The sequence below is a fragment of the Pan paniscus genome, chromosome 8, assembly GCF_029289425.2.
Source record: "Pan paniscus chromosome 8, NHGRI_mPanPan1-v2.0_pri, whole genome shotgun sequence".
NCBI lineage: Eukaryota > Metazoa > Chordata > Mammalia > Primates > Hominidae > Pan > Pan paniscus.
The window spans coordinates 23310542-23338099 of NC_073257.2; the positions used below are offsets into that span (position 1 = coordinate 23310542).

Sequence of the window (27558 nt, forward strand, 5' to 3'; positions counted from 1 at the left end):
TTCTGAAGGAGGATTTATTCACCTTCCTTTGCTCTCTTGTGACCAGACCTTTCAGGTTCTTTGTGACGTCAGCTAGGTTAGTCTGCAGTTTCTCAGCCATCGTGCCCCCTGGTCTGTGATGAGTCAGACTGGACTGCTCATTTATTTGGGGAGAGCAGTAAACATGAATGGGATTGTGTGACTAAAGTTCAGCCGTGGACCCTCCCTTATGAATGTGACCTCAAAGTGTTTAATTAAACGTTCTGACTATAAATGTATTTAGTAGATTTGAAGGGTTACTATGAAGATCATGAATATGTTTTATAGTCTGTAAAATCCTATATAGGTTTAAGGTAGGATGTATCTCTTTTTTCAGAAACATTAAGAAATTTCCTCTTGTGAAGGGTTTTCACTCTTTCTGGTTGGTCCTGACTTCTTTCGGGTGGCAGGAAAGATTTGTTATGGGCTGAAATGAGTCTCCCAAGATGATATTGAAGTCCTAATTCACAGCATCTGTGAATGTGACCTTACTTGAAATAAAGTCTTTGCAGATGCACAAGTTGAGGTCATTAGGGAGAGCCCTAATCCAGTATGACTGTGTCCTTAGCAAAAGGGAGAATTTGAACACAGAGGCAGGTACAGGGACAGAAAGATACAGAGGGAAAGTACAGAGGGAGAACCCACAGAGGAGATGGCCATCTACAAACCAAGGGATGCCTGAGGCTACCAGAAGCTCAGAGAGTGGCAGAACAGATTCTCTCTCACAGCCTCAGAAGGAACCAACCCTGCCAGTACCGACACCATGATCTTAGACTTCCAGCCTCCAGAACTATGAGACAATAAAATTTTGTTTTCAAGGCACTCAGTTTGTGAGACTTTGTGACACTGACCCCAGGAAATGAATGCAGTATTATTTCCAGAAGAACTGAATGCTCTGCAGTTGAAGTTCTAAGCAACAATCTTCAGTCTCCAAGCAGGAGTGCTCTCAAACAAAATCAGAACTGCATGTCATGGGGCTGGGCACAGTGGCTCATGCCTGTAATCCCAGCACTTTGGGAGGCCAAGGCGGGCGGATCACGGCATCAAGAGATTGAGACCATCCTGGCAACATGGTGAAACCTTGTCTCTACTAAAAATACAAAAAAAAAGTAGCTGGGCGTGGTGGTACACACCTGTACTCCTAGCTACCTGGGAGGCTGAGGCAGGAGAATTGCTTAAACCTGGGAGGCGGAGCTTGCAGTGAGCCAAGATCGTGCCACTGCACTCTAGCCTGGTGGCAGAGCAAGACTCCTTCCCCAAAAAAATAATAATAATAAAGAACTGAAGGTCATGACCTCCAACTTGCTGACTTTGAGTCAACTGGGGTTTTATTTCTGAGGTTTAGATGGCTCCAGATATTCAACTAAACACATTTCAACCCATCTCACTGAAATGGGAGAGTTCCCTGAACCCCCTTGCAGGATGAGCAGCAGGGATGTGCCTCATTTGTTCTGGTGCTGTGTGTGCTTAAACTCCTTACAGGCTGGGGAGCACACAGATGGGCAGGTGTAGGAGCTGGGATGAGCACCCCTGGGTTCCAGCCCCATGGCAGCATCTAGGGGTGGGTGTCTGTGACTCCCAAAGCCCCAGTCAGTGTGTTACAGTGCTAGCCTTGTTGTCCATGAACAGCTTAAGTGTTAACCAGCTCAGTGCCCTCTTGATACCCAAGTCCTTGTCCAGCATCCAGGAAGAATCAGGTCACACACAGACTTGAAAGATGAATGTAAGGTTTTATTGAGCGGTGGAGCTGGCTCTTGGTGAGATGGATGGGGAGCTGGAAGGGGGATGGAGTGGGAAAATGATCTTTCTCTGCAGTGTGGCCGTCTAGCAGCTAATCTCCTCTCTGACCATCCCCAATCAAAGTCTTGTCAATGTTCAGTCACTCCTTCTCTTCTCTTTGCCACTCCATTCTTCTGTTCTTCTGCTCTTCTCTTTGTCTCTCCCTGTGGAGCCAGCAGTTTGGGGTTTATGTGGGTACAGGATAGGGAGGTGTGATGGGCCAAAAGGCAACTTTTGGGCACAAAAACAGGAATACCTGTTCCCATTTAGGGCCACAGGATTTCTGTTTTGAGGGTGGGGCCCTTGCTGGGTAACTGCCTTCTTCTACCTAGTATGTCCCTGTCTCCTGTCCATATCATCACCTGTACAGGTGGCTGATAGAGTTTGCAAACTGCCTTCCACATGGCCTCACCTCTACAACCAGACTTCACATAGGTAGGCTTGGATCCATGAATATCTACAACCAAAGTGTTCAGTTACAATAGAAAACACTACAGTTGAAAGTGCTTAATTATATAGTTTTACCTTTTTCAAGTCAAGTTCCATTAAATTTGCATTATGAAAGATTACTGTCAAATATAAGATGAATATGCATAAAATTCCATATGCATTTCACTCAAGTTTGAGTTACAGCCAATCCTCACCTTGATTCTTCATGGTGATCAATCAGGAATCCATGTAATGCAGTGGCACCGAACCCACCCTTTACATCAGCATCACCTGGAAGTTTTAAATAATACTGACACCTGGGTGCCAGCTTCTGAGATTCTATCTCAATATCATCTGGAGTGTGCCATGGACATTGGGATTTTAAAAGTTCCCAGCCCAGACAGAATTATGATATGATCTAGCAATCACACTACTGGCTATATATCCAAAGGAAATAAAATCAATATGTTGAAGAGATATCTGCTCTCCCATGTTCATTTCAGCTCAATTCACAATAGCCAAGATACGGAGTCAACCTCAGTGTCAAACAACAGATAAATGGATTTTTAAAATCCATTTATATATATATATATATATATATATATATATATATATATATATATATATACAGGAAATACTATTTAACCTTAAAAAAAGAAGGAGATCCTGTTATTTGTGACAACATGGATGAACCTGGAGGACATTATGTTAAGTGAAGTAAGCCAGGCACAGAAAAACAAACACTGCATGGTCTCCCTTATATGTGGAATCCACAAAAAAATATCTCTTAGAAGCAGAGAGTAGAAGACGGGTGGTTACTAGAGCGTGGGAGGGATGGGGGAAGAAATTGGAGAGAAGTTTGTCAAAGGATACAAAACTTCAGTTAGGAGAAAGAAGTTCAAGAGGTCCATTGCACAACATGGTGACTATATACTAAATGTATTCAATGTATTTTACACTTGAAAATTGCTGAGAGTGTAGAATTTAAGTGTTCTCACCACAAAAGAATGCAAAGTATGTGAGATATTAGATATGCTAATGGGCTTGATTTAGCCATTCCACAATGCATACATATATCAAAATGTCAGGTTGTATATCATAAATATATATCATTTTTATTTGTCAATTAGAAAAAAACTAATTTAAAAAAAATGTTTTCTGCAAGTGGAACCTCCAAAATTGGAAAAATAAATAAATAAAACAAAAGGTCTAGGCCAAGGTGGAAAATCTCTGGTAAAGCACTGGCTCCGGGGTCAGCCACACAGGAGCTGGAATTGCTCACAATTGCGCCACTGTCTACCGGCAGGGCTACTTTGGCTATGTTTTCATTTCCTCAGTGACACAGGGACAATACATGCCTCATCGTGCTTCTGTAGCATTACATGAGATAATGCCCATGTTAAGGGTTATCATGAAGAGAAATCTCCTTTGGACTCACTATACCTATAGATTTCTGGTCTTGGGTATTTACAAGAGGGAATAAATAATGACCCTGGACTACCACATCAGGAAGGCACCCAATAAGCCAATCATAATACAGATCAGGATGATGAGAAATCTTGCGTCACACCTTGTGATCCATTTGAAAAAAAAAATTCCTAGAAAGGGTTAATTCTTTTAAAAGGAAGTTATAAACCACAAACCCTTGAAATAGTTCTATATTTCTCAATCTGCTATTACAAGTTTGCTGCAATCTGTGATTCAACTCAAAGAATGGAAATCAAGTGAGAAAATAAACAGCCTCACCTTATTTGCAGGAGGTCACAGGGAAGTAGAGAGAGGGATGAAGAAATACATTTCCATCCTGAGGTGGTCTGCCATCTCACTTGAAGAGGTGCTACAGGAATAAGAAGTGTTCTAGAATTAAGCAAAGTGAAAATCTGAAAGACAGTGAATTTAACCATTCTCTACCTCCTGCCTCTACAGGAAATATTTACCATCTACTCCTTTTGATCTTTATTTGCCTATAAGGATTATGTTATTAAAACACACACACGTAGACACACACACACACAGGAGTGCAGGGAAGGAAAAGCTACAGGGCAGCTGGTCATATCCCTGTTTTCATAGTGAACTCATCTCAGAAAATTATTTTCAGTTTTCAAGTGAATGATCTGAGATACCCACTTCATGGACAATCTCAGACAAAAATTATGTGGCGTGTGTTAGAACTTTAATATGTGTTAAATATTCAGTTATAAAAAGTTCCTCCCTTGCATTTGTAATTATAAAGTGACATATTCATTGAAACATTGTCAACCAGAAATCAGAATTCTCACTTTTTAATGCTTCAGTGGGAAGAAAGCCCTTAAGGTTTGATGTCACACACACACACACACACACACACACACACACACACACACACAAATTCTTATTTAAATGTTATATCAAGCCTTTTTTTGCAAATGAATTATAATGGTTTCTGGTCCAGTAATGCTGGCCTAATAGCTAGGATACAGTTGTTTTTATGCTATCAACAATTTTCATTTTTGCTTTTCATTTAATACTTTTAAAAACAGAACATACTTAGAGTAAAACAGAGAAATTAGAAAAAAACAACAGCTGGTTAAAAGTGAACTCAAGCTTTTTCCCTCCGGTTTCCCAATTTTCATAAAATGCAAACTTTATAAACAGGAGAGAAATGGTCAAACAAGCTTGTTTCTCAGGAAGCCTTAGCTTTTAAACAGAAGACACCCGAAGGCAGAGGTATATAAAGATTATTGTTCATATACAGCAGTGATTCTGTAATTAATTCGTTTTGAGCTTTGTGAAAAGTATTCTTTGTCCCTACGTAAAGTCAGGGCTCTGTAGTTTTTCCCAGTTATTTTATCATTACCCTCAATCAGCTGAGCTTGCTACATTCTTTTTTCCTAGATCGAGTACTGCACTGGTTGGCTGCATTCTATATTCCCCTTTCTTTTTTTAATCCCCATTTATAAGGTGACTATCCAGAGAAGCATGTGTCCCGGAGATGGCATGGCAGTGCTAGCTTAAACCTTAAAGCCTTCTTTTCTGCTTCCAAAGCCATGCCGGTTCAAATCATTATGGGATGTCCTAATATTTTCTATAATAAAAGACACTTTGGCCAGTGAACTGTCAAAATCATATCACCAATAGATTCTACCACTAGATTAGAAAATTGCTTAACATCACCTAGAAATACTTGAGGACATTAGATATGATTTGCTGAAAATGAGGCCAAAAATGATTAGTGCAAGCCATAAGGGAGAAAAATTAGACAAATGTTTGAAGCCCTGCTTTTCAAAGAAGCTTCAGACCAGTAAGAAATGTTTGTACAAATAACAACAGTCTATAAGAATGTAGCTGTGTGGATATATTTCAAAATAGAAGGTCAGAGGCAAACTTCAAAATAGGACCTTTTTTTTTCTAAAACTACTTTGTACCTCCTAAAAGGGTGAATAAATAGAATAATATGAGAATGGTCCTGGTTTTCTGATTATAGAAAGAAATATATGGAAATAACTTAGTAAATAAGAAAAGGTATGAAGAAAATAAAATTAAATGATTGAAATTGTACCAATAATTGTATTACTTTTGTATATTTCTTTCCATCTTTTTTTTTTTTTTTTTTTTTTGAGATGGAGTCTCGCTCTGTCACCCAGGCTGGAGTGCAGTGGTGCAGTCCTGGCTCACTGCAACCTCCACCTCCCAAATTCAAGCGATTCTCCTGCCTCTCCCTCCCAAGTAGCTGGGATCACAGGCGTGTGCCACCACGCATGGCTAATCTTTGTATTTTTAGTACAGATGGGGTTTCGCCACATTGGCCAGGCTGATCTCGAACTCCTGACTTCAGGTGATCTGCCCGCCTTAACCTCCCAAAGTGCTAGGATTACAGGCATGAGCCACCCTGCCCAGCCTCTTTCCGGTATTTTTTTCCATTTGCACATATAAGTATGAATGTTGGAAGTCAAAAACTGGAAGCACCTCAATGCGTTTTTGTCTGGGCTGCAGTCTACAGTGGCATGGAGAGATTGGAGCTGAGTTAGGGCCCCTGTCTTCGGAGAGCTCCTCTCTCCTGCTTGCCACACCCACCCCTGCTTGCCCTTTGTTGCTACTGAGTTGTCTTGCCAGTTATTATGCTGTCTTACCCTAGAGATTTTCCTATGGCTGGTCTTCAATTAGAGTAAGAGGAAAGAAATATGGGTGTTGTGGGGAGGAAAGATGATTGCAAAAGAGAAAGCTAGACCAAGAAAGCTGAATGTTTCTAGAAAAGCAAGAGAAAAAAAATATTGTTGCATTTTAATAGACAACTTCCCTGTCCACAGTACCTCTATGGTTCCTCTCTGGGGACTATGGGCAGTTGAGTTTGCAGTCCTGGTAGCAATACAAAATACTGATATCACATTCTATGTAACATTTTGTGCCTTTTGATCAGTTATTTCATTTTGAAAGTCTTTCAAAGTCATTCCACCAAAACATGTTTTTGATTGTTTCATAATATCCAGTTTTATAGATATGTCATATGCATATATATTTAACCCACATTAAATTATTAGACACTAAGTTGCCTCTGATAGCTTATTAATATAATTAATACTACTACGAATATCCTGCACATAAACCTTTAAGAAGAAAACTTTTAGAAATCAAAATCCTGTGTCAAATATAACATTGTTTTTAGTTTTTGATACATGCCACCAAATTGCTTTCTGGACAGCAATTGAAACACTCACCAGCCATATATGAGTGGGCCTATTTCATTGTACCTCATTGTATCATTACATATAATCAATGAAAGGTGTTTACAAATTTGATGGGTAAAATGCTATATTGCATTTTGTTTTTACTTATATTTCTTGATTCTTACAGAGATAGTTTTTATATGCATTGTTTCATTTGAATTTCTTCCTCCATACATTTTCTGGTTTGGGCTTTTGCATACATACTATCTACTATTGTATCCACAGGGTTTTGCTCTTTAATACATCCATATATATTTCTTAATTTGTCTTTCATTTTTACTGTTATATATGATGTTTTTGACAAACGGATTTTTATGAACTCAAACATGAACTTTTCTTTATATTTTAATTGCATTTTATTTAAAATTGTTCTTTATAAATGCTTTCACATAAAAGCAAGAAATGAAATTATCAAGACAAAAATTTGCCTTCCTTATATTTTTCTCTAATTTTCTATGGCTTCACTTTGTATATTTAACTTTTCTGTCTGTTATTTATTTTGGTTTTGAATATGAATTGAAAATCTAATCTTTTTACCTCCACAGCATTCTTGTAATATTTCATATGACATTAGTTGAGTAATTATTCCAATTTCTCTGTTAGGGTTTTTTAAAATCGTCTATTAGTTTTTATATTCAAGAATATATTTTATATTCAAGTTTTTATATTCCCGTTATGTATTTGTTAAAGTTTGCGCTAACAGAACCCTACTATAATTATTGTTGTCCAGCTCTGTCCTTTACCCCTTGGGAATGTCTCCCTCATAATAGTACTTATATGTATGTAGGCTTTGATTTATATATGACAATACTAATCCTTCTCTGGATTCTGGAAATGCTTGCATAGTTTCTGTTGCCTACACCTGTAAAACCATTGATCCTTTTATAAATTCTGATAGAGTATATTACATGATACATATATGAGAACTAAAGTGGGAATTATTTTCCTTTATAAAGGACAAATTAGGGATAGATGTTTACAAAGAAAGATATTATGGCAAGCAAGTGGTCATGATATTACTATAGCTGTCTTGCTCAAAGGACACAGATTTGGTTTTTAAAAGGAGGGGTGAATGGTGAAAGGATTACCAATGAATCTTCAGTGATCTAAGGTTAAACCTATGGTTTCTGCCTTCTACCATGTTCTATGAATTAAATATGTTCATGGAAAATATTTATTTAAATCACAGTGTTCATTCATTCATCCAATTGAATGATCCGTATGATTCTAAAGATGCTTTATTTATCCTTCTTTCTGATTGTCAGTTAGAAGATGCCCTTTGTGTAAGGAATTCAGTAGGACTCTCAAGCTAGATCACCTGGCTTCAAATTTGGCCTCTGTCACCCACAAACTACAATCATCATTTACCCTCTCTGTGCTTAGTTTCCTCGCCTATGAAATGAAGATTAAAATGGAGCATACCTCAGAGATTGTTATGAGTATTTAGTGGGCTAGTTTTTGTAAACCTTTAGAACTCTCCCTGATACATATTAAATTTTATGTATTCATTCAATAAAATTCTCTATTTTCATTTTAGATCTTTCTACTTACAACTCTGTCTCAATTGTTTAGTGATCTAAAAAAATGTTGATGTACAATAGCAGAAATTATGTTAGAAACACTCTGAAATATTTTATAGTCTACATAGCTTTCTCAGGGAAGTCATTGAGACTTTTATAGATTGAGTGTGGTAAACTAGCAGGTGAGTTTTGTTTTCCTCTCTTTAATGTGGCAAAAAAAAAAAATAGGAATTCAAGAAACCAGTTGGAGCCGGGGTCCAGCTACCAATTTCCAACTTTGCCAGTAAACAAAGATGTATTTTCAATGGGCCCATGTCCCAACTTTTAAATCATTCATGTAATTACAAATGATTTTTAAATTTCTCATTAAATTATGACTTTAGAAATGTTTGGCATCAGGTGACTACTGAGATCATTGAGGTAAACTTTTCATTTTTTACTAGAATAGTTTAGTGTATTCTTTTCTTTTCATCAATAGTGTAAATGGATGTAGTTTCTATTCATCTTAGATTATAAAGCTTCTAGTTCAGTATAGATCCTAAAATAATTCTTTAAAAGTCTCTGTGAATTGTTTTCTTATTGTTGGGGAATACGTTTTATCAGGGCCCCCCAGGGTGTCGAAAGTGGACCAGCACTGGTCTGTGGACTGTTTATTACAGTTTATGACAATTCTTAGGAGTAAGAATTTGGAAATGCATAGCAATTTGACAGAGTAATTTTATGGCTCTTAATCCAATATTTTTCTTAATGGGGTTTATATTGTTTTTCTAATAGCTCGATTTTATTTGTATTTAACAAAAGTACTGGTCTATAATGAATCAAAAACTTTGAAGGAAAGAAGGAAGGAGAGAAGGAGGAAGGGAAGTGAAGAGAGAAGGAACGGAGAAGGAAGGGAGAAGGAAGGAGGGAGAGAGGGAGGAAGGAAGGAGGGAGAGAGGGAGGAAGGAAGGAAGGAGGGAGGAAGGAAGAGAGGGAGGAAGGAAGGAGGGAGAGAGGGAGGAAGGAAGGAAGGAGGGAGGAAGGAAGGAGGGAGAAAGGGAGGAAGGAAGGAAGGAGGGAGGAAGGAAGAGAGGGAGGAAGGGAGGAAGGAAGGAAGGAGGAAGGAAGGAAGAGAGGGAGGAAGGGAGGGAGGAAGGAAGGGAGGGAGGAAGGAAGGGAGGGAGGAAGGGAGGGAGGGAGGGAAGAAGAAGGGAAGAAGGAGGGAAGAAGGAAAGAAGAAGAAGGAAGAAAGGAGGGAGCGAGGGAAGAAGGAAGGAAGAAAGGAGGGAGGGAGGGAAGAAGGAAGGAAGAAAGGAAGGAAGGGAGGAAAGGAAGGAGGGAGGGAGGGAGGAAGGAAAGGAGGGAGGGAGGAAGGAAGGGAGGGAGGAAGGGAGGAAGGAAAGAAGGGAGGGAAGAAGAAGGGAAGAAGGAGGGAAGAAGGAAAGAAGAAGAAGGAAGAAAGGAGGGAGCGAGGGAAGAAGGAAGGAAGAAAGGAAGGAAGGGAGGAAAGGAAGGAGGGAGGGAGGGAGGGAGAGAGGTTCCTCACCACAGTGGGAAGTACTGCCTTACCTAGTAGCCAAATCGGAAAATGTTTTGACATGCTAAACGGATCATTTGATTGCTCAACAAATGCTTTATGTAATCAATCAATAATCAGTCAATATTTGTGTGCAGTGGTTACCACCTGGAATTAAATTAACAAGTTAGTTTTTAGATCTGTCTTCAAGTGAATTTGTGGTACGTTTTAACTTTACTCAGGTCTGCTGGAGTTTTTGTGGGGGAGTGGGGAGTGGGTAATAATGGAAGGCCTACCTTTTTCTCGTTGTAATTCAAGGGCAATATTCTGGGTTAGGAACTCCATCTCTATGAGCAGGTGTTGACATTGTTTCTTTGACTGGCAACTTGGCAACTGTATTCAGCTTTCCTTGAAAACTCAGATTTCCCTTTTAAACACAGATGAGGAGTCCTGTTTGTAAGCGCACAAAAACCAGAACAATCTAAGGCTGCCATTCAAAGAAAAACAAAACCAAAAAAGACTGTAAGATCAATGTTTCAGGTGTGATTCCCTGGCCTATGATATGGAGACTATCTGAGCCACAGATTTTTCCTTTGGGTATTCCTTTGTCCCTGTGGGTGTGAGCCCTGTGTGCTAACAAAGGCCGACTGGAAATTAAAAGAAGAACATGACACAGCTTTGAAAATCTCATCTCCCATGGCAGTATAGGAGTTAAAGCTCTTTTTTTCCCCCTACTGTATGTACCAAATTTGGTCTGTGATTCCTTTGAATGGTATGAAAAGCAGCTGGCTGGGTGTGAGTCTCCTTCCTCTCTTCCTTTCTCACTTTAAAATATGCCTGGCAGAGATCCAACATTCCCCTTCCCCTGGCTTTAATCCATTTTACCCTCCTGTTCAGCTGACCAAGATTCCAAATGAAAAAAGCATTCCTTCCCAATTGTTAGGAGAGCCTTAGAACCAGCAGAAAATGTCAGACACATACGTGGACCCCAAATAATGCACTGGGTCTTTTGCATATATGTAGCAGGTTTTGTAGCTGTCTCTTTAGAGGCCCTTCAGAATTTTTTCTTTTTTAGCTTATCAAATGTCCCATAATAGCAATTCCTAAGTCATTGAGGAAGGACCAAAACACATATCTTTGTTCATAGACTTTTCATTGTATCAGGTTTTGTGAGCAAAACACGAAAGCACTTGAAATCCCATTAAAGTTACATTCATTTATCTAAAAAAGAGAAAGAAAAAAGCCATCTTTGAAAGTTTGTCTCTATAGACATCATTAAAGTGAGGATATGTACAAAACACATTTTATGTAACTCAAGATTAATGGCTAACTATTCAGGTGCAGATTTTTTACAGTGGGAGCTGATGCTTGGGAAAAACAAACAAACAAACAAAATAAGAAAACATAGCCGCTACATTAACTGCCAAGTCACTGTGCATAAAATAAATATAATACAGACATGCCCCCATGTTTTACAAAACATCAGTTTCAGTGCTTCTCAACACATCAATATTACCAACAGTTAAAAATGCGTTCACCTAGCCAATCTTAGGACAAGAAGACCGTATGGAATTCCCTAATTTTCCATATTTGAAGAAATAGGCATATTTTGATCCTATCATTGCTTTGTTCAAAAAGCAACCTCCAAAGGGCCTTTTTATGTTTGGCTTTTAACAACTAAAACCATATAAAGCTTGAAGAACAAATAAATTTATTTCGATGCTTAGTCAATAACGTCAGAGGTACCATTACCAACCTCCATAAATAAAAAATAATCACCACAGTGATGCTGGTAATTTTTATTTAAAAGTCCATTTAGCAGAGGGTTGCCAGATTTAGAAAATAAAAACAGAGGAACACAAAGTTGAATTTCAGATAAAAAGACAATGTTTTCTTTTTTTTGTTTTTTGGTATAAGTATATCCCATGCAATGGTTAGGGCCATACTTATACTAAAAAATTATTTGTCGTTTCTCTGAAATCTGATGCACACGGGGTGTGCTGTATTTTATCTTGGAACCCTTGACTATCATTGTTGCCACGCCGTGGTTTGCTATGAAAAGCATGGAAAGCTGGGTCCTATTTCCAGGGTCCAGAGCAAGTGCTGGGGTTTTTTAGCTCGCTCCATCTGCCAACCTTAAAATTTTGGCACGTTAACAAGATCGGGAAATCTTCTGCAGCAGGAGAATGAATTTCCAATTAGTCATTTCACCTTCTTAAGAGGAGAGAGAGAGCTTACTCACCTGAAAAGAAGGCAAGAGCCAGCAAAATAAGAAGAGAAAAAAAACTAGGATAACCAGAAAGGGAAAGAATTTAAACCAGGAAGTAACAGAATTAGGAATAAATAAGTTTAAAGCAAGCTGCTCCAAAACAATAACAAAAACAAAAAATGTTTAGGATAATCAGATCCTTAGGAAGAAAACTGCAGTTTATAAGAAATGCGGACACCCAAAGAAAGACGAACAAAAAAATGACAAAGAAAGTTTTGTATTTCTTTCGTAACAAACCAGTTTTTTTTTTAAAGCCCCTATCAGGAAATTAGACATTTTGTGGGGCAGCAACTTACTAAGACACCACACCTGTCTTTCCGGAGCCTTATTAAATGGTTGGCTTTACTTACAATTGATGGTGAATGCCTTTCCCTTGTTTGGCTTACTCGTGCCACGAGGCCCATCCTACTCTTCTGCTGAAATAAGATGACCTTCCATGGATTTTCACCTTTGGTACTAATGATATTATCCTCAACCACATGAAAGCCCACCTGGAATGCTGTATAACCAGGAGAGATGTTCTCCTGACCTTCTATATCCGCATTTCCCAGGGCGCTCTCTGCCAAGGTCTGAAAGAAATGCAGATTCCTTGGCTCCTAGTGTTGCCTCTTGACTGATACTCCACATTTTCCCACACCTCCTTCATGACTCTAACCCCAATACTTGCGGAAACCACAGGCTCAGAGGGTTGGGTTTGCTTGGATGGAGGAGGTACAAACAGTGGGCTTTATTTTTGTTTGGAATTGGGTTGTGGTTTTGGCTTCTCTACCGAAGAAACCAAAGGAAGGGGGAGGGAGATCACAGAAATGTTAGCTCTATGAAAAGGAAAGTGACGAGTCTTGTTGCTGGTACTATCAGGACAATCACGAATGTTGCATTATATGGATTCAACTTTTTTTTTTTTTTTTAACAGGGAACTCTCAGGAGAGGTGACTCTTTAAGAATCATTATGAATGCCAAAAAAAAAAATTGTTTTGATGTAAAGGGGTAAATGTATCAAAATTGTGAAAAAGAAGACAAAGAGAATGAACTCTTAAAATTTATAGAGTGACATGGCGGAAAACTAATTTGGGGCTGAAGTTTATTAAGGCTGAACCTAACTCATTTTTATAAATAGAAAATTTACTGTTGCCTTTCTGTGTTACAGATAAATAGTTGGCCCAGTTTTGAACAAGGCAACATTTCTGTTTGTTTGTGTTTAGGAAGCACCCTCATTGTTGAAGATGAATTAATTGTCTTGATGGCCTATTTCTTAGTAGGAAACAGATCCATTAGGTGTGATCCATTGAAATCAGGAATGAAATACTTAGGGAAAAGGAAAAAGAAATTTGCAGTATGTGATAGCATGGAATTAATTTCCAGTATATGTAAACATAAACGCACACACACTTGGACTTTGAAATTAAGAAAAAGAAAGGCAAAATATTCTGCCCTTCTTGGACTCAATGCATCCTTTAAAAGATAATTTCTCTCCTTCCTCTCTAAATACTTTTGGGAAGTGGGTGTCAAACGTTATCCTCCTAAACTCTAGGGTTTCTCTATAGGGTCTTAGGAGTGAATCGGTGAGACTCAGGGATTCCTCTTACCCATCCCTATCCTGATCCTAACCCCAATCCCATCCCACCCCAGTGTCTGGGCGTAACAATAATTGTTATATTTTAGTTGTTCCCTGCAGTTGCCTTCTACCAAAGACCACTGAAGCTGATTTTCCGTTTATGGAAATGACTTTAAAAATCCCTTTTAAAAAGCCCCCAAGCAGATGGAAGAAGTGCTGTGTGGCGGTTACTCGCCGGATCCACAGGCATCGCTTCTAAGTTCAGTGCCCTGAGAGCTCAGACCAGTTCCTTAATTTCTCCACACCCAAATGTCTTCATTTACATTAACAAATGGGGAGTACAACTCATAACTTACCTCATAAACAAGTTGGTTATGAGGAGTGAATGAATCAACACACCTAATGAAATTAGAACCGTTCCTAGTACCTAGTAATACACTTTAGCTACTACTGTATCTGTTTCTGTACTTGGGCTTGCTACAAGATTTTATTTGAAGGAACATTCTACTGACTACCTTTAAAAAGTTTTTGAAAAGACAGCTGCTTTAAAATGGTATTTCATAATTTACAAAAATGGGTTTGTCCTTTTGTCCTTTGGCCAAAAGCCAAATCCCACCCCCTTTCCTCCATTAACCCTGAACTCTAAGTGTTAAGAACTCATTTCCCTCCCTTCCCCAGACCTGAATCTCCCTGGTGCCGTGGGCTAAGGATGAGGATGATGTCATTATAGTTGCGGAAACTATTTCATTATAATCTTTTGTTACTCTCTTGCTAACTTTCTAAAGGGAAAAACATTTCATCAATTATCAAAGCACCCGGAAACCTTTGGAGGTACACTCCGTATAAAAGCTATTATTATCACCCACATTTGGTGAAGTACTTGGGGATTAAAAGTGTTATGTAAATGTTTGCACATGATTACGCTGTGGTCTGAGATTCACAGTGGGATAACACAGCCCAGGAAGAAGCTTGAAGTCCCAGAAAGGCAATGATTTTTGTACGAGGTATGAAATTCTCTTTTAATTTTAGTCTAAAGACAGTTGCACTTCTGAAGAAAGTCATTCACAGCCATTAAGGGAAGTATCCATGACTGCTAAAGAGAAAACAAATCTAAACAGAGGGTTAGCTGCATATTTTAAGATCCACGGGTCCATGGAGAACAGGGTGGTAAGAAAGGGATTTACAATGCTGGGATAGGCGTTTGGAGTGGCAAAAACTTCCTGACAGTAAAAGTAGCCTGCTTCCAAAACCTGTGGGAGCATCTTCCCCCCAGGAAAGAACAGAGACTCTTAGAAGGCTCTGCTTGAAGGGAAGAAGTTGGGACCCTTCCTCCGGGCTGATGCTTTCAAGTAACAAGGACATGACAAAGCACTGAACCACAACATGTTTTCTTGCAGTCTTCCCTCTTCCTTTCTCAGGGAAGTCTCTGGCTGGTGCAGGTATGTTCTTAACACTCTTAACATTGCGTAAACTCTCTTTGCAACAAAGAGAAAAAAAAAGACCTAAATCAGAGCCTTTAGCTGGTCTCAGTGTCTGGGCATAATAATAATTGTTTTATTTTAGTTATTCCCTGCATTTGCCTTCTACCAAAGACCAGTGAAGCTGATTTTCCATTTATGGGAATGACTTTAAAAATCCCTTTTAAAAATAAGCGTAAGAAAAAGAGGAATTTAACATAAAGAAAGACTATCAAGTAAAGCTCATGTTGCAGGCAGCTGCAGCAGAAATCTTGACGGGCTGGCCAGTCATGGTCTGGAAGCCACTGGACCAGATGATTTCAAGGTCGGCTACTTCCAGGATCCTGAGGGCAGAAGGAAGAGCTTCAGCTGCGGAGGTCTTAGTTCAAACCAGGACCCTCCAAGCATAGAAGCCTCTGCTTAAGAGGCAGTGCTTATGAAAATAAGAAATCAGTACAGTCCCGAAGAACCCATACGGGGCAAAGGGATAAGGAGACAAACTATGAACAAACAGTACAGGAAAACAATACTGCCTGGATATCTTAAAACATCTCTCATGCACAATTTCAAATGAGTATTGGAAGGATGTTTGGTTTTCAGTAAATGACAAGATACACAAGGTGGGGGGGGCAAGTAGGGGGGAGCCCATACCCTTTTCTCTTTAAGTTTAAAGAGATTCTGCATTTCCTCCTTCATGTTATTTAAAAACACAAGAAAGCCAGCAAAGGGTGGGGGAGCAGTGTAGCAAAAAGTCCCTGCCAGAAAACACACAGTAAAGTCTAGCTTGTTTGCAGTCCTGTTCCAAATTATTTTTAAAAAACAAATCCTAACAGTAATGTAGTTACAGCCTCTGAGGGTAGCTCTAAGCCCAGTGTCAGAGTCCCAGAGCCTAAGCCACGAAAAAAGGAGGAAAGAAACCTAACCAGTCTCCTGCCAGGAATAAGAAAAGCAAAATCTCCGAGGCAGGAGAAATACCCCCAAGGAGGGGAAGGCTGCAGCTTGCAGTAATCTGCGAATGATTGCTGGTAAAGTCCAGAGGCTTCGGGCTTGATCTGTGTTTGTTCCCAAAGAAAGCCAAGCAGGACGGTGTTAATAAAGAGAGATTTAAGTGAGAGCTGTGCTTGGAATAAAGTGGGCTACAAAAAGGTCAAATTTGATCAGTTGGAGCAGATTACCGGGGCTTTAAAAGGTGGTGTGGAGCTGGGAGCCGGGTGTGGGACGGAGGAGAGCGCAGGATTGATTTGCGGGGTGGAGAGAAGTCAGGAAAAGTGCGTGTCAGCCCGGGAAGGAGGGAGCCGCGGGGCGCCAGGGCCCGGCCTGGGTCCAGAATCCTCCGTCTGTTCCCCAGCACCCCATCCCCGCCTCCTCCTCTCCGGACTCGCCCTCAGCCGGCTCCTAGACAATGGTTTCCTTGGTCTCTGACTTGGATCCTCTGAAAAACTGGAAAGTTTTAAGGTAGGCCTGCTTTGCTTTCTCTTGCATCCTGGTTTGAGTTCATAGCCAAGGCCCTGCTCCCGCCCCACCCCTGTGCAGAAGTGGTTGGGGTTGCTTGAAATGCACCTTGTGGGGTTCAGGGATGCGCAGATCTGCTAGTGGGAAGACTGTTCGGAGGCAGAGGTGTAAGGAGTGGCCTGTGAACGTGAGGTCCTCCAATTTCACCCCAGGGGGGAGGTCGGGAAGCCTTGGCAATTAGGGAGGACAGTCTTATTTAAATGACACCAGCTGACTCACTGGAAGGAATCCTCATATTGAATTTTTGGGCTTCAGGGGGGCATTAAAGGTGTGAGGTGGAATGTGGTCAACTTTCTGGGACTTCAGATAGAAGAGCGATATTTGGCCAGGTGCGGAGGCTCACATCTATAATCCCGCACTTTGGGACGCCAAGGTGGATGGATCCCTTTGAGGTCAGGAGTTCGAGACCAGCCCGGCCAACATGGCAAAACCACCCCTGTCTCTACTAAAAATACAGAAATTAGCCAGGTGTGGTGGTGGGTGCCTGTAGTCCCTGCTACTTGGGAGGCTGAGTCAGAAAAACCGCTTAAACTTGGGAGGTGGAGGTTGCAGTGAGCAGAGATCACACCAGTGCACTCCAGCCTGTGCAACAGAGTAAGAATCCATCTCAAAAAATTTAAAAAAAGAGAAAAGAAAGGAAAAGCGAACTTTTCCAGAAAGCCTTATTAGGGCCCTTGAAGGGTCAAGGGAAACTTGGTTTCCTCCTCTGACCTCTCCCCTACCCCCACCCCCACCCCCAGGCCTCAGCTTATGGTGAAACTGAATGGGCAGAATGTATGACATAAAGTCTTTCTCTGAATGCTCCTAAAAAAGTGCACTCTGACCTCCTCATCTCTCAGAGGCCCAGAAAAATTAGAACACAAGGAGCTAGAAAGGGCAGAGTTCATGCATCCTGTCTAAGCTGACTCCCTTGGCAGAGTTAATTCTTGGGCTTCACTGACTGTAAATGGTATTTCCTAGCAAATGCGTTTTTGGCAATTTTTGAAATATGAAAATGTTCAATTGAGGGATTTTTGTTAAAAGTGGTTCTGCACAGTGTCATGTCTTCCAAATACCTTCCCCAAAACATGGCTTCATAGGAGCTAGACCAGAACCCAAACAGGAAATACAAATGAGGAGAAATGTGCGGACGTTACTGGAACTTCTTTTTCCTGACATTTATGTTGTATTAATTTGCTAAGTTTTTATTTCCTATTCGTGACTTCTGTCTTCATGTTTGTCTGATTTTGTTATTTTTAAGAACAAGATTATAGAAAAGAGCAAATTTAAAAATTGCCAATATCCATCTTAATTATTTTCTTTTTAAAAAGTACTGCATGTCATATTCTAGAACTTTCCACAGATGCTTTTTGCACATCAGGTAGTATGTGCTATTTTATAATCTGCTGTTTCCAGCTAACATATCAAACGTGTTTTCATGTTTCTGCCTAACTTTCATAACTGCCATTTTAATGGCTAAATAAAGCACCGTAATGTTAATGTACATTTTTTTTTTGAGATGCAGTTTCGCTCTTGTTGCCCAGGCTGGAGTGCAGTGGCATGATCTCTGCTCACTGCAACCTCCACCTCCCGGGTTCAAGCAATTCTCCTGCCTCAGCCTCCCAGATAGCTGGGATTACAGGTGCCCACCACCATACCTGGCTAATTTTTTCTATTTTTAGTAGAGACAGAGTTTCACCATGTTTCCCAGACTGGTCTCGAACTCCTGACCTCAGGTGATACACCCTCTTTGTTGAAAATTTAGATTGTTTCCACTCCTTAATTTGTACTAACAACAACATAATGAACATCTTTGTGTACCTAGCTTTTTACTTTCATTAAATAATTACCAGGATTTCTTGATGAAAGCTACATTTTCATGAGTCCTTCAGTGATTTTTTTTCTGTTGCATGTTTAAACTTTATTTTTAACTATCGAAAAATGGTAAAGTGCTTCTTTAAATGTTCTTAGGATACATCTATTAGAATAAATGATGCTTTCCTTTTTTTTTTAAACTGGATTACTAACCTGTCTCTAAAACTGAAACACTTCCTACAAGTGCTTTCAAACAATTTTTCTCAGGCGATTAACTTACTATTATTACATCAGTGGATAAGGCAGGCTGTAGCTCTAAGAATGTATATGACTACGGTTATAGATTTTGAAACATGTATCCCCCCCAAAGGCATTTTTAGATAATGATCTCAAGTCTTAACCCGTTTTTAAAAAAAAAACAGTGAGAATGTTGTTTTTCCCCTAAACATGCCCCAAATTTAAGTGAAGCTTAGTTTTGCTAGAGTAAGTGAAGTTTCAGAAACTTGGACTGGCAAGACCTGGGAAAGAGAAACATTTTTACATTGACTCCTTTGGCTACACCAAGTTCATTCTGTCCACACCTCTTCTTGGCAAGCATTATTCCACTGGCTTTTTAACTGTGTGTAATCCTTTTCTGAGATCAGGAACCATAAAGGGATAGAGTTTATAAATTGCATTTTAAATTCCTTAATTGTTTACAACAAGGCATCCTTTTGGCTAATTTTGCTTCATTTAACGGTTTACTCGCCACCAATAAGTCTCTGCCTATAATATGTGGAAGAAGCAAAGATAAAACACAGCCTGATAAATGAGTGATCTAGCAGGAGAATGAGGTGTGTACTCTAACGCCACATAGCATGGTTGTTAGCAGGGTTGTCTGTGATCTGAGTTATGTCAATAAAATGCTTTAGAAATCCAGAGAATGGCGTGAGAGGCCCCATTCTGCTAAAGAGAAAGAGCAGTTACTGTCCTCATCTGATTAACAAATGAGTAGAACATTTGATATGTAAAGCATATTACAAGGCAAAAAGGCCTTTAAACCCACGTAACCTGGAAGATCCTCATGTGTTTGGTCCAGGAGCTCAGTCTAGAGTTCTGCCAAACCTGTTGCTCCTAAAAAGTCATCAAAAGGCACAATTTTAAAACCTGCTTATGCCACAATATAGTGTTTTAGGAGATGATCTGTTTGCAGTGCACAATTTCAGGTTATAAGCCTTTCTCAAGAACTGTCTATTTGAAATCGCTCCATCCTTGTTCCATTTTGTTACATGGAGAAACCAGGGGTGGTCGTAGTGCTACTGCCTGTGTTTTAATGACTGTCTACCCCAAGGGACATAAAAGAAACCTAATTTTCACCAAAAGACATGCCAATAATTTTCAACATTCTCCCATTTGACTCCTCGGAAAGTACAAACACTCCAGCTGCATTCAAAGAAAAAAATTCAAAAGCTAAATAAAGTATTCTTGGTACACAGAAGAAAAAAGTTGACACTGTATTAGACCTATGATTAAAAGAATAAAATAGGCTGGGCACAGCGGCTCACACCTTAATCCCAGCACTTTGGGACACCGAGGCAGGCGGATCATGAGGTCAAGAGATCGAGACCATCCGGGCCGACATGATGAAACCCTGTCTCTACTAAAAATACAAAAATTAGCTGGGTGTGGTGCCACGCACCTGTAGTCCCAGCTACTCAGGAGGCTGAGGCAGGAGAATCGCTTGAACCTGGGAGGCAGAGGTTGCAGTGAGCTGAGATCGTGCCACTGCACTCCAGCCTGGGTGACAGAGCGAGACTCTGTCTCAAACAAACAAACAAACAAAGAATAAAATAAACTTGAACATATGCTGAGTGCAACAAGATGAGATGTTTATAGATAAGACTTGAGAGAAAAAAAGTTGACAGGAGAATTAAGCAGGGAATGGGACCCAGAATATCTGGTGTCTCTTTTACCCATGCATAAGCCCTAAGTCACCTCTGGGGAAGGATTAAAAACCCCAAATCAAGTTTAACTCTCCCATTTAGAGATAAGGGAATAGATGAATTGACTAAAGGAAGTCATAGAACTCATTAGCACTGCAAGCTGTTGCCAATTCCTCTTCCAACTCCATCCTCTCTCCTGAGGAATGTCCTTCCCCACCTCCACTTCTGTCTCCCTTTCTCCTTCAGCTTTCAGACAGCTCAGCTCAATTGCATGCCTTAAAGATGTCAAAAGCTCAACAGGTTATAAACTCTATCTGTAATGTCCCCCCAAGAACTCACTGGTTTCCAGCTCTAGTAGGTTCATGAGTCACAGTGATCTAGCCAGGTACTCAAACTGGAAAGTTAGGCAGTCTCCCTAATCCCCCATTTTCCGTCTTAATTTATATCCAAACTATTGCCAGCTCCTACTGAGTTTGACTCCTAAGCACCTAGTGACTCTGTCCACTTTTTTCCACCTTCCATTGATAACATCTCATTTTGCTAAGAATGCTACCTCCTAACAAGTCTCCCTGCTTCACTCTTGCTCTCTTAAATAATTTTGCACATAGAGGAATGAAAGCATTACAAACGCCATAAATCAGATCCTGCAACTTCCCTACTAAAACTTGCCCTTTACTCTTAGAGTCAAAGCCAGTATCCTTATTTTAACCTGCAAGGCCCCATCTGGCCTGACCCTTATGAACCTCTCTGCCTAAATCTCCTCCTTCTCTCCCCACAGCTCACATTGCTCCAGCCCTGCTGGTCTTTCTCTTTCTCAGTTATGCAGCCAGGCTATTTTGGCTTGATTTTCATTAGCTACTCCCTCTCCCTGCCTGGCAATCTTTCCTTAGCTATTGGCGGGGTAGAGGCTGCTCCTCATTCAAGCCTTAGCTCCCATGTCATCTCCTCAGTTAGCCCTTCCCTGACCTCCCAGTTTAAAGCCAAAAGTCAATCTCTAGCACATCTCCCTGATAGACTGAATCATAGGCAACAGCCAGTACTCAACTATATTGACTTATAAAAATGTTCACTTCATATGGTTCAGCTAATATTCTCATCACAGCATTGCCAGTATCTGCCATCTGCATATGTATTTGTTTACTGATTATCTCTCTCCCCTATTAGAATGCACGGTTTGTGTATTTAACTGTTATATACCCAATATCTAAAAGATTTCCTAGCACATGACAATGAATGAATGAATGAATGAGTGAAGGAGTCACTCTGTCTTTCTTATCCTACTTTATACTCACTCCATGGGGCCAGGGGCTTTGTATATGTCATTCACATCCCACCCCTAGTATTTACCACTGTGATATTGTGTTATGTGGAATGAATGAATTGACTGATGAATTAATGACTCTTAACACCTAGTTGAGTAATTCTATCTTCAGTTGCTTTTTTCTGTGCCAATCAGAAAAGTGTCTAATATGGTAATGTAGAAAATTCTAAAATCCTCTCTGAGAATCTGATCTATATGTAGTGTTCAGGTGGAATTTATTCTTTCTAAACAAGAGAATGATCTGGAACAGATGTTGACAAATTTCTTCATCAAGGGCCAGATGATGAATATTTCAGGTTTTGCTGACCATACAGTTTCTGTCACAACTATACAACTTTGCTATGTTAGCCTGAGAGCAGCCATAGATGGTATGTAAACAGCTTGGGTGTGACCTAATAAAACTTTATTTAAACAGATTGTCTTTAAACACTGGGCTGGATATGGCCCAGGGCCCATAGTCTAACTTGGTCCATGATCTGGACTAATGATCTGACTAGCAGGAAAATAGAAGTGGCTTTGACAGATAGTCGGAGGGATGCTTTCAAATCTCATACGACAAGGCAAATATCAAAAACTAGTCTTGTTATTAGGAAAAAACTTCAGAGGAGCCCTGGTGATATTTCAAAGGTCAGAGATGTTTTAGGTTATGAGCACTTGATCTCACAAAGATGATGAATGTCTGGAGGAAATGTATGGTTTACTGCATCCCTTAAATGTTTGAATGAGCCTTAAAGCTGTAACAAACTACACTTTTGCCTGTTCCCTTATGGAGTGTGTGAGAACCTCCCATTAATGAAAACAGCACACGTTGATGGGAAACATAGAACAGACCCCGAAATGTTGTAAGTCACTGCTTGGCCTTGATGCTTTCTTTTTCATTTCTGTCTCTGGCTCATTTAGTGTACATTTCTCTTTCACACGCCGGGAAGTCTCCTAAGATGCATCCCAGATTCACAGAGGAGAGCACGCTGTGTAAGTTTGGAGGAATGTCATGTGTAGATACCCTTCGGTTCATGTCACATGACATCTTAAAGATGTATAGAGCCAGAAAATGTTGCATGGATGCTCTGCTTGTATTCCTTGTGAGCAGGCTGGCCATCTGAAGATCAGGAATTTATATTCTTAGATGATAATATACAAGAATTATCAGTGCTTTCTACATGCCATGCCTTATGCTAAGTGCTTTTCATGTAATGTCTCATTTTATCTTTGTAATAGCCCTGTGAAGTAGGTAGTGGTTCTTTTGCTCTTATTTAGAAGGAAGTGATACTTGTAAAGTTCCAGTCACTCATCCAAACTCACACATACAAAGGTGTGGAGCCCCAGTGTGGACTTGGGCATTGCTAACCCTGAGCTAGAGCAATTAAACAGTGACACCACATACTTTTCTGATCTAGTTACTACTTTTTCTTGATAAATTGACAAGCATGGCAAAGTTTGTTGTCTTTACTACACCTCAGAGAGGAAAATTTTGCACCACGTAATTTTTCCTTTTCCCTTAGGAATATTTGAAGAATCATGACTCAGTTACGACTCAGTACTTTTAAAAATTTTTTGCAGAGCTGCAGGAAGAGGTGTTGGCTGGAATGCATTGTCAATTCTTTTGGCAGCCTGGAGCTTTCCGAGGCGGGCACTTGAAGGGGAATGGAATGGGGTCACCCTAGGGATGTGGCCTTGAGCTGTTAGAAACTATGTCAGTGTTTGTTCAAGTTTTTTAATGAGGGGGGGAGACGGGTGGATGAAATCATTTTTGTTGAGTTTGTAAGTTTTATAGCTCAAGGTGGAGGCCTAGTTGAGAAGAGCTCAGAGGAGCCCGGCTGGAGTTTGATCATAGAGAGAGTCTTTAGGAGTCCTCTTCTTGCTCCAGGAAAAAAGAGACAGTATACATTGCTTTGAACACTCTAAGTCCATTTTCCATTTGATCACCATGTGTTCATTAAGGACCAGCTAAACCATCTGTTGAGACTCGGTAGTCGAGGACATCTGCTGGATGGGGGAGCAATCAGGCATTTAATGAGGGGCCTTTCTATGGAAACAAAAAGAAAAATGAAAAGTAATGGTTGGAGCTGACTGTAAACTCAGTGTCTGAGGCCAGAGGACAGTCAGTTGAGAAGATCTCTGGACACTGAGCTCTAAGCATCTTTAGATGGTGAAGTGAGAAGGGCAATGGCAGTCAGACAGATTTCCTGGTTTACGGTTTGGATTTTTGTCGTCATGGTGTAGACATTAATGTCACCATGGGTATTTCCTGGAGCAGAGCATGGGAGACACAGGGGTTCCAGTGTTCTTTTTTTTTTTTTTTTTTTTTTTTTGAGATGGAGTCTCGCTCTGTGGCCAGGCTGGAGTGCAGTGGCGTGATCTTGGTTCACTGCAACCTCTTACTCCCTGGTTCAAGCGATTCTCCTGCCTCAGCCTCCTGAGTAGCTGGGATTACAGGCACGTCCCACCACACCCAGTTAATTTCTGTATTTTTAGTAGAGACAGGGCTTCACCACGTTGGCCAGGATGGTCTCGATCTCTCTGACCTTGTGATCTGCCTGCCTTGGCCTCCCAAAGTCCTGGGATTACAGGCATGAGCCACCGCACCCAGCCTCCAGTGGACTTTCTGAGTGGCCCTGGTAGCAGCAGCTCTGGGTGTAATGGTTGCTCCTACATGATTTATTGTGGTAATGACTTTCTGGACATGTAGTTCCACTTGTCTGGCTTCAGTGTGCAGGACTGTATCAGATCATGGAGCCAAATAGCAGCTATAAGACAACACTGAGTCACAATAAGGATCTTGGCCATCAGGTTTTAGTTCTCATTGATGACAAGTCAGGTGGAAGGGAGAAAAAGTGAAAACGTTAACTTTGGAGAGTTACAGTCACCCACTCAAGAAAACTAGAAGAGTATTTGGTAAGGGGTGACCATGTGTGTAAGATGGAAGGATCCAGTCTGGTTTTACAGGTAAATAATATAAACTCCCCAAAACAAGGAACAGGACTAGAATCTGATCACCCACAAGGATGTGTTGCAGTTTTCTATTGAAACATAAGATTGCTGTCCACGGTTACCCCCCTTTTTGATCAAAGATAAACTAAGACTATTCTTGTTTATAAAATGTTTCTTGTCTCATTAAACTGGGCCAGATGATATTTATATAAGTGCAGCAAAAATAATAATTGAGCACATAGACCTTTTTAAGTTTGCTTTGCTAGAAAATAATCTCCTATTGGACTTTCAAACGCCTCTGCTTTTCTAGCAAACCAAGCCAGGAACTTGCCGTCAGACTTCACCTTCAATACCTGTCGCTTTGGGTAAATTCCTTTTCTTTTGAGGTCCCCAAAATATTTTAATGTTCTTAGGCTTGCCAGGACATGACCATTCTTACTCACCTATACGTCTGCAAATCCTGTAAGCCAGGTATCAGCCTAGTTCTTCCAAGAGGGATTTGTATACATTCACTCCATAAAGTCAACCTTGGATCCTTAAATATGTCTGGTCATATCTGATTTTATGTGTCATTCTCAAATAGGGCATTCCATTCAAAGCCTTGAACATATAAACCAATGTTTCCAATTATGTTCTATTATAAGGGAGACAGATTTTTTTTGCACCTGTGCAAATAACTGTTGTCATGCAAATAAGAATACCCAAGAACAAATTCTGAATTCTGAAGAGATCAGGTAGGGAGAAAAAGATAAATGTTTCTATTTTGTTTACAAAACTATAATTTAGTAGATTTTTTGGATGACAGATAGCTTAAGACGAAAGGAAAAGGAATTTTCTGCTATCCAGAAAATAGAGTATTAAAGAGCCAGCAATATTCCAAACAAAAGCCATAAAACATAATAATCATTCCTTATCACTTTACCAAGTCCAATATATTAAATAATTAATTTTGTTCTGCTTGATCTCGAGTTAGCAATTTTATGAAGCTGTCAGCTTCTCTGCTAGAGTTATGGAAAACCTGACTCAGTTCATTAGGATGGTATCAAGGTTATGTAAGCAATGACATCAGAAGCTTGCACCCCAGAGTACCTGTCACAGGCAGTTATTTCCATAGGTCTCTGAAACAGCTTCTTTTTTGTTAAAGACAAAGTTCTTTGGCTTGAGCTGTTTGCATGAGCAGAGTAAAACAGTCACTATTTCTGGATGACAAAATACTGAAGATGGCCATGGTTAAAGATCTGATGGGCGTTCATTATAAAAATAACTACATTGACAAGAAAATGTGGTAGTTTCTGTGACATAAAACATGTTAAAATAATTGCTGGAATTATGACTGACGACATTACACTATTGTTGTCTAATATAAGGCAAAACAGCATTGAGATAGATCCTGGACACAAAGGGCATTGACAAATTTCTAGGAACTTCGTGTAACTTTTGAAATACCGCATTTACCTGTACAAATATAACCTGGGGAAGGTTAAACATTTCTTTTTATTAAATAATGCTTTTCATGAATTTCCACCTCGCAAGTAAATTCAATGATTTTAACATCTCTTTTTTTAACCAGGCGAAAGAACAAACCCTTTGAGATTTTTCAGAGGCCCTTGGGAAATCTCAAAGTCAGTTTGGTATCATGAAGGCTTCATTTAGGGTTTGATTTTAGGAAGGCAAAGCTGTCAAATATGTCAAAAGGTTTGATTACTTGACAAAATAGGATCACAGGTCACTGTGAAACAATCCTTAGTTAAGTATCTAACCAATGTGACAATGAAAGAATTTAAAAGTAAATACAGGAGGTAAGATCATTGTTTTAAAAACCTTAGTTCTTTTTAAAGTGAGAAGACATGGTTCTCTTAACTAATCAGAGACACGGTAAAGGCAACATGAAACACAGAAAATTATTTTTATGAGGTGCAGAATCTTTCTCTCCTAGGAAGATTACTAAAAATTAGAGAAAAACCTTCTACAGTCTCTTATCAAGAGCATACCACTCATTCAAGAAACATTCTTATTTTCAGAAAGAGAAAACCAAACCAAACTAGGTTTGAGTCCATACACTATTGATATTGAAGCTCATTTTTAAAAATTTTATACATAAATCCATTTAATCTTAGCAAGTCTTGACATTTACTGTGAACTGAAATGTGTCTCCCCAAAATTCACATGTTGAGGCCCTAACCCCCAATGTGGTGGTATTTGGAGATGAGGCTGTGGGGAAATAATTAGGTATAGATAAGTTTATGGAAGTGAAACCAACATGACGGGATTAGTATCCTTAAAAAGAAGAGATGCCATAGCTCACTCGTGCTTGTGCATACTCTTTCTCTCTCTCTCTGCCTCCCTCTCTCTCTCTCTTTCTCTCTGTCTCTGTCTCTACCATGGAAGGGCACAGCAAGAAGGTGCTGTCTGCAAGCCAGGAAGAAAGCCCTCATTAGAGCCATGCTGGGACTTTGATCTCAGACTTCTAGCTTCCAGAATTGTGAGAAAATGCACTTTTACTGTTTAAGCCACCCAGTCTATGGTATTTCATTATGGTGATCTGAGTAGACTAATCACAACATAATATTCTTTTCCTTAAACTTTCTATGACTTTCTACATCCATTCAGGTTTCATCTTATACTTTCCATCTTTCTCATTCTGGAACAACCAGTCACTTTAGGACAAAATTTCTCTTTTCCTTAGCAGACCCTAATAATCTTCAGACACTCTATACCATATGACAATAAGTCAAAAGTATATAAACTTAAGCTAACATTTAATAATTGATGTTTTAGTACTTACTTGAAAATTATTTAGATATTTAATGAATATCCATTATTTAATTTAGCAGACTTCTAAGTTTGCAAGTA

At 39.8% G+C, this 27558-nt stretch overlaps 1 protein-coding gene and 1 long non-coding RNA gene across 11 annotated transcripts in view; one reads left to right on the forward strand and one right to left on the reverse strand.

The window, feature by feature from the left end:
• Window positions 1-27558, forward strand: part of CELF2 (CUGBP Elav-like family member 2) — an 867789-nt gene that overhangs the window by 313234 nt on the left and 526997 nt on the right. For 3 of the 9 annotated variants that reach the window (XM_034929919.3, XM_057298816.2, XM_057298817.2), the window contains exon 1: window positions 16617-16680. The exons of 1 other annotated variant lie outside the window; for it this stretch is intronic. Coding sequence is in view for 5 of the 8 variants with exons in the window: in XM_063607625.1 (XP_063463695.1) it covers window positions 16628-16680 (53 nt within the window). In the remaining 3 variants the exon portion in view is untranslated. Of the gene's footprint in view, window positions 1-14707; window positions 14773-14934; window positions 16681-27558 lie in introns of those variants that run through there. 5 more of the 9 variants (XM_063607623.1, XM_024930224.4, XM_063607625.1 and 2 more) reach the window with 4 other exon arrangements.
• On the reverse strand, window positions 820-13963 carry LOC103783195 (uncharacterized). 2 transcript variants are annotated; one of them, XR_004664507.3, is made up of 4 exons: window positions 12705-13963; window positions 10241-10394; window positions 3973-4083; window positions 820-1961 (listed from the first exon to the last, which is right to left on the reverse strand). It is a non-coding gene; the product is annotated as an uncharacterized LOC103783195 (long non-coding RNA). The 2 variants fall into 2 exon arrangements; XR_004664509.3 differs by having other exon boundaries at window positions 3973-4063; window positions 12705-13915.